Genomic DNA, 11974 nt, shown 5'->3' with positions numbered 1-11974 from the left:
GCGGGAACTTGGCCTCCTCACCTGGCTGACCCCGTGCATAGTCACCGAGTGTCACTGTAGGTCCCCTGTAATGGAAGCCAACACCGCAGCTGGCTTTTCGCTGTCAAGGAGTTCTGCTTTCCTCTGTGATTTCTGCCGCATCCTGTTCATTTCTGTCTCAGTTTTGGATTTTTCAGCTGGAAGGGCATCACGTACTGTTTTCCTAGTTGCCTTTTCCAACAACAACTTTACCTCTTCTGGATCTTTCTGTAGCTCCTCCAAGCTGAAGCCATGGCCGGCCTGGGTCAGACCAAAGGCGCGAGCGGCAGCCGCTCAGGGTAGGGAACAGGAAAGGAAACTCCCCAGGGAACGAGCCCTCGACCAGAGCGCAGACCCTGAGTGCAGTGTCCTCGGCCTGCGCGCGCACCCGTCCTGTACGTGCACCCGCCCTGCGCGCACCCGCTCTAGACGCGATCCCGGCCGCGAGCACTCCGAGGGAGTTTTGTATGGAGACGGAGTCTCGCTCTGTCGCCAGGCTGGAGTGCAATGGCCCGATCTCGGCTCATTGCAACCTCTGCCTCCCGGGTTCAAGCGATTCTCCTGCCTCAGCCTTCCGAGTAGTTGGGGTTACAGGCATGAGTCACCACGCCCGGCTAATTTTTGTATTTTTAGTAGAGATGGAATTTCACCATGTTGGTCAGGCTGATCTCGAACTCCTGACCTCACGGTCCGCCCGCCTCGGCCTCCCAAAGTGCTGGGATTACAAGCATGAGCCACAGCGCCCGGCCCGAGCCTGGTACTTTTTTTTCTTTTTAAACTTTATTAAAATTTTTTTTTTATTATTATACTTTAAGTTCTAGGGTACATGTGCATAACGTGCAGGTTTGTTACATATGTATACTTGTGCCATATTGGTGTGCTGCACCCTTCAACTCGTCAGCACCCATCAACTCGTCATTTACATCAGGTATAACTCCCAATACAATCCCTCCCCACTCCCCCCTCCCCGTGATAGGCCCCGGTGTGTGATGCTCCCCTTCCCGAGTCCAAGTGATCTCATTGTTCAGTTCCCACCTATGAATGAGAACATGCGGTGTTTGGTTTTCTGTTCTTGCCATAGTTTGCTGAGAATGTTGGTTTCCAGCTGCATCCATGTCCCTACAAAGGACAAGAACTCATCCTTTTTTATGGCTGCATAGTATTCCATGGTGTATATGTGCCACATTTTCTTAATCCAGTCTGTCACTGATGGACATTTGGGTTGATTCCAAGTCTTTGCTATTGTGAATAGTGCCGCAATAAACATACGTGTGCATGTGTCTTTATAGCAGCATGATTTACTGGATCCTTTCCTTACTCCTTATACGAAAATTAATTCAAGATGGATTAGAGCCTGGTGCTTTTTAAAAAATCCTCAGTACCTGTAGCGACACAGCTGAACATCATCTTATTAGCCAAGGTTTTCTCCCATCTAAATGGCAAGAATGGATGACTTTCGGTTCTTTCCATCTGGATACCTGTAGTCTCCAAAAATAAGGCAAAGGTAAAGATGACACCCAGAGCCAACCCCACGTAACAGCAGGTTCGCAAGCCACAGTACAGCTTGTTCTGATAGCAGGAAGACCCCACAAGCCCTTCTCGGGGAAGGTGACGGGGTTCAGGACACATCACCCCAGAATGTGGCACCTTGACATTTGAGAAAACAGCAGAAGCAGGAAGGTCACTCTCACCTTCCCCACACCCCCTGGTCCCTGCAGCAGGTCCATGACCCTCGTTCCACAGGTGCCCTCCCTGCCCCCAGAGGAGAGGAACGTCTCATCTCTGAAGACAGGGGCACAGAGAAGAACCTGCACAAATGGGCACTGCGGAGTCCCCCAGCTTATTCCCAGGGGATCACACTCCTTTGTCCAGCTGTCCTTCACACCTGTCCACTTCTTCATCAGACTTAGCAGTGTGAAAATACACAGGTGTCGGCTGGACACAGTGGCTCACGCCTGTAATCCCAGCAGTTTGGGAGGCCGAGGTGGGTGGATCACTTGAGGTCAGGAGTTTGAGACCAGCCTGGCCAACACGGTGAAGCCCCATCTCTACTAAAAATACAAAAATTAGCTGTAATCCCAGTTACTCGGGAGGCTGAGGCAGGAGAATCGCCGGAACCCGGGAGGCAGAGGTTGCAGTGAGCCGAGATTGCCCCACTGCACTCCAGCCTGGGCAACAGAGTGAGACTCCACCTCAAAACAGACAAACAAATGAAAAAACAGGTGTCCGTGTCTTTGGGTTCTCATTTCTGAAGGTTCCTGTGTCATGTAAAACTTGCATCACTTAATGATGCGATGTGTCCTGAGAAATGTGTTACTAGGCCATTTTGTCACTGTGGGAACCTCACAGAGTGCACTTACACAGACCTAGAGGCACGACCGGTGGCACACCTGGGCTCTGTGGGGCCACTGATTTTTTCCGGACTGCAAACCTGCACAGCATTCACTGTGTTGAACACTGCAGGCAATTGAAACACAACGGCAAGTATTTTTATATCTAAACATAGAAAAGAGACAACTAAAACACAGTATTATAATCATATGGGATCACCATCATATATTCGGTCTGTTGTGGACTGAAGCATCTTTATGAGGTGCATGGCTGTATTAAATAAAATTTGTATGGTTTTCTCTTGTTAATGGGGGCCCTGGCCATGACCCTAGTGACGGGTGAGGAAAAGAAATGTTTCCTCCCCTACAAAGGTTTGGTCCCAGTTAAGAGATGGGGAAATCTCAGATAGAAAATCGTAAGTGACTTTCCTCTAATCCAGGCAGTGTGTGTTGAAAAAGAGTCAGGAGCAAATCTCAGAGCCATGAGGCCGCAGCCCCTCTTTCAGAATCGCTCCTTGAAGCCTGCTGAACCACAGAGAACAAGCGCCAGCTCCCCAGGGAGCAGAAGCCAGCACCTCAGGCAGAAGCCTCCCTTCCAGGGAAATCTGCGCAGCTGCGCCTGCCCGGACCTTTGCTTTTAACTTCCTTTCTCCTTTGCAGTCAGTTTCCCATGAGGGAGATGATACTCCAAACGAAGATGGGTTCATTTTGTTCAGACTTTGTCCAGGTTCCCGAAGATGATCTGGAGGATTATTTTGTTGTATGTTTATGGAAATAAACAAAACCAGTCGTGAGCCTCGCAATAGAAGGTAGTGAGTATAAAATGTAAATGGCACCTTGATCAGCACTCAGCCTTCTTCGTATTCACATTGAAATTACCCAGCCTGCCAGGTCCTTGCTACTGGGTAAACAGCCTCTCCCCCATTCCCCGTGCAGTGCTCTCTGTTATTTGGGCTCCATCCCCTTCTGGTGCCCTCTTCAGGAGAACAATGCTTTGAGCTGAAGGTTATAAATTGACAAGTGGAGTGGTGTGCTGGTAAATAGCTAACAACCAGCTCTCCAGAAACATACAGACAAACTTGGAATGAATAAATATACCTTACATGAGCATTATAAATTGTATTGCTATATAGGATGTGTAGTACACAATTACAATAACAAAATACACAATATTCTTTCTTATAACTCCATATAGCCAGACTTAATAGCTAACGCTTTTGTTGATTTTTGCCAAATATTTGTCTTGCAGCCAACCTATGATTGTAATTGGTAAACAAATGTAGCTTCAACATGAATGTTGGTTATTTTCATTTACGTTTTTGAGCAAGACAAAAGTGAAACAACGAAAATGTATCTTCAATGAAACATCACAAACATATGTTAGAACTTTACTCATACATTAATGACACAAGCCATTTCTTTGCTAAATGGGATAATAGTTTTTGAAGATCAGATCTCCTCGATTCTTTTGTGCTGTTTACAATGTGATGGCTGCAGATATGACGCATTTTAAATTTAAATTGCATTATGAACACTGCCTTCATCACATTCTTAAGTCTAGAGCCTAGACTAAAACAATGAAATGAAATCAACTCTGATTTGTGGCTTTTGCTGGTTTCCATGATATAAATATTCCCACCAGAGTCACTGAATGAGGAGTTGGAGAGAGATGTGCCATAAGTAGCAATTTAATTTTATATAATGACTGTATTTAAAAATTGACTCTCAAGATTCCTGGAAATGTCACCATCAGCTGTCACGAGGCAGGGTGAGCTGCCTGCAGCACATCGCGGCTGTGTGTGGTGTGTGTTGGGGGCAGCGTAAGCCCAGACTCTGATTGGAGGGCTACACAGGCCTTGCTGAGTCCAGGCAGGCTAAGGCGCTCAACTAGTGAGTTCAGGACACAGATTTTTTTGGTTGTTCTTTCATTAATCAGGAAATATTTATGGAGTGTCTAACACATGCCAATCACTGTGATGCCTGGAGGAGACAGGTAGCCCCACGCAGAGCAGAAACAGCCCTGCTCCGCAGAGGGTATGGTCCCAGCTGGTTCTCTATCTCCAAGACTGCTGAGTCCCTCTCTGCCAGACCAACTCATCCGCTCCACCCAGTGTGTAGTGGTCTTGGGACCCTGTGGAAGGGTGCACAGCGGTTCCAGATGACGGGGAGCTATCCCGGACCCCTTGCTCTCCTTCTTGTTCCACAGTAGCCACTACCAAGTCCCGGCCACTTCTGCAAGAGCTCCCTCCCTCCCTCTGCTGCCTGACCTGGGCCAGCACCACCCTCACTTCTGCCTCTTCAGCAGCCTCCTGCGGGCTTCCTGCTCCCTCCTCCCCCAGGCCACTCCCCATTCAGCAACTAGGCTGATTTTTAAGATAAAAAACTGTGTTTTTTGTTTTGTTTTGTTTTTGAGACAGGGTCTCACTCTGTCACCATGCTGGAGTGCAGTGGTGTGATCACAGCTTACTGCAGCCTTGACCAACCTCCTGGGTTCAAGTGATCCTCTCACCTTAGCCTCCCAAATCGCTGGTACTATAGGTATGCACCACCATGCCTGGCTAATTTTTGTATTTTTCTATAGAGACAGGGTCTTGTATGTTGCCCAGGCTGGTCTTGAACTCCTGAGCTCAAGCAATCCACCCACCTTAGCCTCCCAAAGTGCTGGGATTACGGGCATGAGCCACCACACCTGGCCAGATCAAATTTAATGAGCATAAAAACCGAAAATCCATTCAGGAGGGTCCATGATGTCAAAGTTAGTTCTTGGAAAAGATTAATTTGACAAATATCTGGCATGATATAGGAAGAAAAAAAGAAAGCACAAAAGTGTGATATCAGGAATAGAAACGGAATCTAACTTCAGAGAGAGATCTTTTTAAGAAACAGAAAATAAGACTATAAACAATTGTATGCTGTAAATTTGAAAACTTGGAAATATAGTTATCAGTAGAAAATCTTCCTGCAAAGAAAATTTCAAACCAAATAGTTTTACTGATTAGTACCATCAACTTTCAAGGAACTTGTTTCTCTACCCTTATACACTTTCAGAAAATTAAAAAAGAGGAAACACTTCTCCTTCACTATAAAGGCAAAGTGGTATAACATTCAATATAACATGTCTAGACACCCAAACAAGACAAGGACCAATCACAAAGGAAATACAGAGGCCACCTCACTTAAGTGATCACACCACTGCACTCCAGCATGGGTGACAGAGCGAGACCCTGACAGCCTGGCCAACATGATGAAACCCCATTTCTACTAAAAATATAAAAATTAGCTGACAGTGGTGGCGCACGCCTATAATCCCAGCTACTCAGGAGAATGAGGCAGGAGAATTATTTGAACTCAGGAGGCAGAGGTTGCAGTGAATGGAGATCTTGCCACTGCACTCCAGCCTGGGCGACAGAGCAAGACTCCGTCTAAAAAAAAAAAAAAAAAAGAGAGAGAGAAAGAAAGAAATGCCTGGCATAGGCCAGGTACAGCAGCTCACACCTGTCAGCCCAGCACTTTGGGAGGCCAAGGTGAACAGATCACTGGAGCCCAGGAGTTCAAGACCAGCCTGGGCATCATGGTGAAACCCCATCTCTACAAAAAATATGAAAATTAGCTTGGCATGGTATCGTGCACCTGTAGTCCTAGCTGCTTAGGAGGCTGAGGTGGGAGGATCGCTTGCCTGCGAGTTTGAGGCTGCAGTGAGCCGAGATTGCACCATTGCACTCCAGCCTGGGCAACAGAGCAAGACTCCATCTCAAAAACAAAAACAAAAACAAAAAACAAAATCTATTTCCAACCAAATTTTTTATTCCTAGCCAAGCTATCAAGAAAGTGTAAAAGAATGTCATTTTCCTACATCCACAACCTCAAAAAATTTGCATCCCATGCATCTTTTCTCAAAATCTTATAGAAGATATTTTCTACCAGTAAATAGAAAATGTGGGATTCAAACAGAACAGAGGGGAGAGAATGCCCAGGATGATGGTGGGGAGATCCCTCCAGGCACCCATGCACTGGGTATGAAGATAACTTGTCTACAGCTGGTCAGAAGGCCCACGACAGCTGTCATTCACAAAGGCAAAACCGACAGGATGTCTCATGCACCGGAGCATCTTAAGAGAGAAATTAGACAACTGGTGTGGGACCTGAGGTTATATTAATAAGTATATTTAAAAATCAAGCAATAAAAATGACAACCATTAATTCTATGGGAAATAAAATGTACAAAAAAATTATAGTATGTGGTTCAGCTGTGCATAACATGTAGAGTCACTGTGTGTGTGTGTTTTATCTCAAATTTCTAGCGATTTGTAGTAAAAGAGCTGACAAAATAGATTAGTACCTCACAGTGCTGGAGCCAGATGTGTATTATCCTCGAGGGGCTACTGTACTTCAAAGAGGGAGGAAAAAAACTAGGCTTGAGAAGCTAAGGAAAGCTCCCTAGAGGATTTTTTAAGTGTTTTGATGTATCTTGGAGATTGGCCTATATTCCTCCTAAAAATAAGCTCTCTGTAGCCAATGATACAATGTTTAAAATATGGCACATGCTGAACTCAGTCTCTCATTTCAGAAAACAAATCTGCATGTGTGTTCTCTGAAGTTCTTCTTAGTGCGCCTCTTGATGCACTATATTTTGAGTATTACCAAACCTGAGCTCTTTTTTTTTTAATCTTGAGATGATTAAACACAAATGCTCATGTTAATGAATTAAGGCTAAAACCTAACCGTGTGCAGTGCAAGATGATCAGCAGTTATGGCAAGATGTGCAAGCCCTGATAGGGGAGCCTGGCTAGCATACAAAAGCTGTTCCAAAATGTAAAGGGAGAAAAGAAATAAAAATACAGAGCAAGGAAGAGCGGGTGGAGTGACAGAGTAGGCACAGACAGAAGGACACATGGGAATGCTGAGACTGCTGGCACCTGAGTGGTCATTAGACTTGCCTGTGGAGTTTGGACAAATACAGATTCCTGGGATCGATATTCCACAATTATTTAGGTTCAATTGTGTAGGTTTTGTCCCTAAAAGCAAGAGGTTTCCCCCAGTGCAGGCAGGATGAATCTTGCGTGGAAACCTGCCCTGGGTTCAGATGGAAATGCACTAACATCGTCTGGAAAGGCTGTTTCTCCACGTATTATTGGAAAAATTCACAAGAGGAGATCACACCACGCTTTGGAGAAGCCATTCCGTAGAAGACGTGTTAATTTGTTAACTCTGTAGTTTGCACACTGGTGTTGAGCTTGTAGAGGGTGAGAAACTCCTCTGCCTAGACTTTTTTTTTTTTTTTTTGATGGGTTTAGTACATGTGGGAAGAGGCACCTCACTTGGACACGCTTCATTAAAAAATATTTATTATGACTACAACCCTAATGGTCTCAGTTTTAAATGTTACTGCATTAGGCCAAGTGGAGCCCGAGAAGCCAGAAGGCGCCCCCGGGAGCTGTCCGCGGTGCTGAACGCGGTAGCCGGCTTCAGCCTTTGACCTCCCCAGCAGGAAAGGGCTCTCAGTCCGGCCCCCAAGCCCCATTTTCCTTCGTGCTCCCACCTCCAGTGTGTTCCCTTCCCAGCGCTGCCACTGGCGAGGGCGGCACTGAGATTTTTGTCCTGAGAGGCAGACGACCTTGTGTTGCACTTCCTCCCCCGCCTTCTGCCTCTCCTGGGGCGGCGGCGGATGGGCGCGGAGGCGGATGGGCGCGGCCCCCTCCCCCACTCAGGCCCCCTCCGCGGGGCGGGGGCCGGACCGGCTCCTCGCGTGCTCGCGGCGGCGCCCTGAGCGCACCGGGTCCGCTTCCTGCGCGCCCCCTCCCCACCTCCCCAGCACCTGCTCCTCCTCCTCGGTCCCGCCCAGCGCGCCGGCAGCCCGATCCCCGGTGCTTGGAGGAGAGAGGGGGCGCAGGCGGCGACACAAAGGGCGGAGCGGCGGGGCCGGGGCCCGGGAGGCTGCGCAACATGGACGCCGAGTACCCTGCCTTTGAGCCCCCGCTCTGCAGCGAGCTCAAGCACCTGTGCCGACGGCTGCGGGAGGCGTACCGCGAGCTCAAGGAGGACCTCACGCCCTTCAAGGATGACCGCTACTACAGGTGGGCGCGGCGTCGGCAGCGGCAGGGCGGCCGGAGGCTTCCGGGCCGCAGTCCCCTCCCGGACCCCGGCGGCGCCGGAGGCTTGGCCTGGTCCCGCCCTCGGCCGCCTCCGCCCGCCTGGCGCGGAGCGTAAGGATGGGGACCGGGTCGGGCCGGGGATCTGGGAGGGACTCGGAAGGGGACAGGGAGCAGGGGTGCTGGCAGCGGGGCGCATTTTCCTGGATCCAGGGCAGCCCCGCGTCCCCGGGCGAAGGGCCGACTTCCGTTCAGCTCAAACCCGAGCCTAGGCTCCCGCCAACCCTGTAAAGGAGCTGCGGGTTCTGGCTCCTCCCCGCGCCCCGCGTCGTTCTCCCCTTGCGCCCGCCCCGCCACCCCCGCTCGGGCCTCACGCAGCGGAGTCTAGGGAGGCGACCGCGCGCGCTCCGGCGTCAGGAGGAGGGTCTTGGCCGCAGCTCCGAGCGCCCCAAGCCCCTGGGCTTTGCAGGACGCCTCCGAGGCTGGGGCGCCGCCGAGGGCTGGGGGCGGACGGGTGTGGCGGGGCGCCCTGCGGGGACACCGCGCCTGGGAGCCGCTGTGTGGAACTTGTTTGCGTTCATCTCTGTCTCCCTCTCCTGCGGCCTAGGGGAGAGCGGTGGGGGCTGCAGACCCTGGCGCCGGCACCCCCCCTTACTCTCCGCGCCCTGCAGTTCGGCTCGGCGGTGTCGGGACAGGACCCTATCGCGAGTCGGTAGAAGTCTCCCTCACCCCACACCTCAACCTTCCTCGTCTGTTAAATGGGAAGCCTGAACCAGAAGGTCTCGGAAAGCTGAGGTTTAATCATGATTTACTCACTCTGTGCTAAGGATGGCGAGGGTATCGCACTACTATGGGGAACGGGTGGGTGGTCGTCATTTTTGTAAGACCCATCCTGTGCTAATAATCATGGGTACATGCTCAGAAAAAGGTGTGTCACACTTATCCTCACATCCGTTCAAAAACCTAATGCCTTCCCACCGCTAATCAGCAACGCAGAGGGACCGGGGTCATGGTTACTGAGTGAAAATGCCTATTTTTAAAAAATGTAAAAAATCGTGTGATGTAGCTTTTGGGCGAGCCTGGAAACCTGTCTAATGCAGCCTCCTGGGAGACCTGATGGTATGGGAAAAGAACCCACAGTTTCATATCATACTTGGTTTTTTTTTGTTTGTTTGTTTGTTTGTTTGTTTGTTTTTTTGAGATGGAGTCTCGCTCTGTCGCCCAGGCTGGAGTGCGGTGGTGCGATCTCAGCTCACTGCAAGCTCCGCTTCCCGAGTTCACGCCATTCTCTTGCCTCAGCCTCCCGAGTAGCTGGGACTACAGGCGCCCGCCACCTCGCCCGGCTAGTTTTTGTATTTTTAGTAGAGACGGGGTTTCACCGTGTTAGCCAGGTTGGTCTCGATCTCCTGACCTCGTGATCCGCCCGTCTCGGCCTCTCAAAGTGCTGGGATTGCAGGCGTAAGCCACCGCGCCCGGCCTCATACTTGTTAAATAAGATTATTTCCAATCTCCTTCTCTAGTACTCCCCCCCCCCCCCCCCCCCTCTTTTTTTTTTTTTTTTTTCTATTTATTTATTTATTGAGACAGGGTCTTGCCCTGTAGCCCAAGCTGGAGTGCATTGGTGCAATCTTGGCTCACTACATCCTCCACCTCCCTGACTCAAGCAGTCCTTCTACCTCAGCCTCCCGAGTAGCTAGGACCGCAGGCCCGTGCCCCATCCCCTAATTTTTGTATTTTTTGTAGAGATGGAATCTCCCTCTATTGCCCAGGCTGGTCTCAAACTCCTGGGCTCAAGTGATGCTCCCATCTTGGCCTCCCAAAGTATTGAGATTACAGCCATGAGCCACCATGCCTGGCCTTTTTTTTTTTTTTTTTTTCTGTATTTTCTTTTCCTGGGAATATTTCTTTGGCAACAGAGCTAAGTGAAAGTGGAATGATCACTATGCGAATAGCAGAGAAGAGAACACACCCCAGTGGTTAATCTCCATCTTTATTCATTGACCAATTTATTCATCTGGTAGTTACTGAGCATGTTTTATGTTCCTGCTGTTGGTCTAGGCGTTGTGAATACAGCAGTGAGCAAGACAGGGTGTCTGCTGTCCTAGGGCTTACAGATAATAAACCAAGTGACATGAGAGAGTGACAGGGTGCTGCCACACAAGGTAGTCAGGTGAGGCTCATCTTGAAGGTGACATTTGTCTGAGAACTGAAAAATGAGGAGCTAACCAGACAAGGAGGCAGGGAGGAAAGTCCCAGAAGAGGAAGGAGGATTGCAAAGTCCCTGAGGCCATAAAAACATGAAATGTTCAAGGCACAGACGGAAGACCAGTGAGCCTGGAGCACTGTAGTCAGAGAGAGAGGCAGGGCCAGACCCTGAAGAGGCTTGAAGGTCAGACTAAGGAATGTGGATTTCACTGGGATTGCAGTGTGAAGCCACTAGAGGATTTTACACTGGACAAGTGACATCAGCAATTTGGCTGCCTGTACTACAGCAAGCATTTGAGTCTTTGCTCCAGGAGCCACTTCCTTAGTTGAGTTGGAGCTTGAAGACAGATTGACAGCGGTTGGAAGTGATCAGTGATGGATTCTGCCCCCCCACCGTGAGCCCAAGTTGACTGCAGAGTACTTTACAGTATTTTGTATAGACAGGGCAGTTAGGCTGAATCACAAAGTCTGTTTTTAGTGAGAAGATGTTTTAGATCACTGAACTATCTTCACTAGCTCCATTGAATTTTTTATATCAATGGATCATTGCTGTACAAAACTAGGTGAAATACTGTTGGGTTTCTAAGTTGGGAAGCTGCTAGTTACAGCTCCTGCATCTGCCTAGCTGGAAGGTGAAATTGCTACTACGATTTTGGTTCCTTCTCTTCTCACTGTCTTCATTTCCTTATTGGTGATTTATGGGTAAAACACACCAGCTCTTTTCCCTGGAGGACCAGGGACTCACCTCACGTGGTTGGCAGTTTTCTCATAAAAGGGCGAAGCAAAGAACACAGCTGCTAAAGCTCCGTTTACAAAACATGATTGGCCCCTCTGTTCACCAGCATGGCTGTTTGCATATTTGCTACATAATTTGGCATCAGTGAAGAGCTGCAGCTATGTGATCAAAGGACTCATGGCCATTTTCACAAAACGAGAGATGACAGTTGTACTGCCTGTCAGGAGAGGGAAGGTGGTAAAACAGCAGGCCAGGGATCTGAAATCCCGGTTCTAGCCCCAGTTCTACCCTTTGCTAACTCCCCTACCTTGGGGGGAATTAATTGCATTTCATTGCACAATCCATTTCCACATCAGGATAAAGAAACTCTCTTCACAAGGATTTTCGTAAGACTCAAACACTTTATGAAGAGAGCACTAAAGATGTTTTCAGATACACATAACAGAAAAACCACAGTGAACCAGTCTAAACAATAAGGAAATGGATTGGGTTGCTATCCAGCAGCCTAATGATGTAATCAAGTTCTTTCGTTTTAACTTGATAGCAGTTGGCTGCTAATAATCACTTGGGCTGTTGCTTCTCATTCACATTCATGG

The 11974-nt window shown here is 48.9% G+C and overlaps 1 protein-coding gene across 1 annotated transcript in view; it reads left to right on the top strand.

The window, feature by feature from the left end:
• The first annotated feature begins 8014 nt into the window (after nt 1-8014).
• TMEM181 (transmembrane protein 181) overlaps nt 8015-11974 on the top strand; it is a 106877-nt gene continuing 102917 nt past the window's right edge. Inside the window, 2 exon segments of the mRNA XM_021937702.2 lie at nt 8015-8079; nt 8081-8422. Of these exon segments, the coding sequence (XP_021793394.2) occupies nt 8030-8079; nt 8081-8422 (392 nt within the window). The 5' untranslated portion in view covers nt 8015-8029.

This window comes from Papio anubis, chromosome 6 (assembly GCF_008728515.1).
Source record: "Papio anubis isolate 15944 chromosome 6, Panubis1.0, whole genome shotgun sequence".
NCBI lineage: Eukaryota > Metazoa > Chordata > Mammalia > Primates > Cercopithecidae > Papio > Papio anubis.
This window is presented reverse-complemented; position numbering and strand designations above follow the sequence as displayed.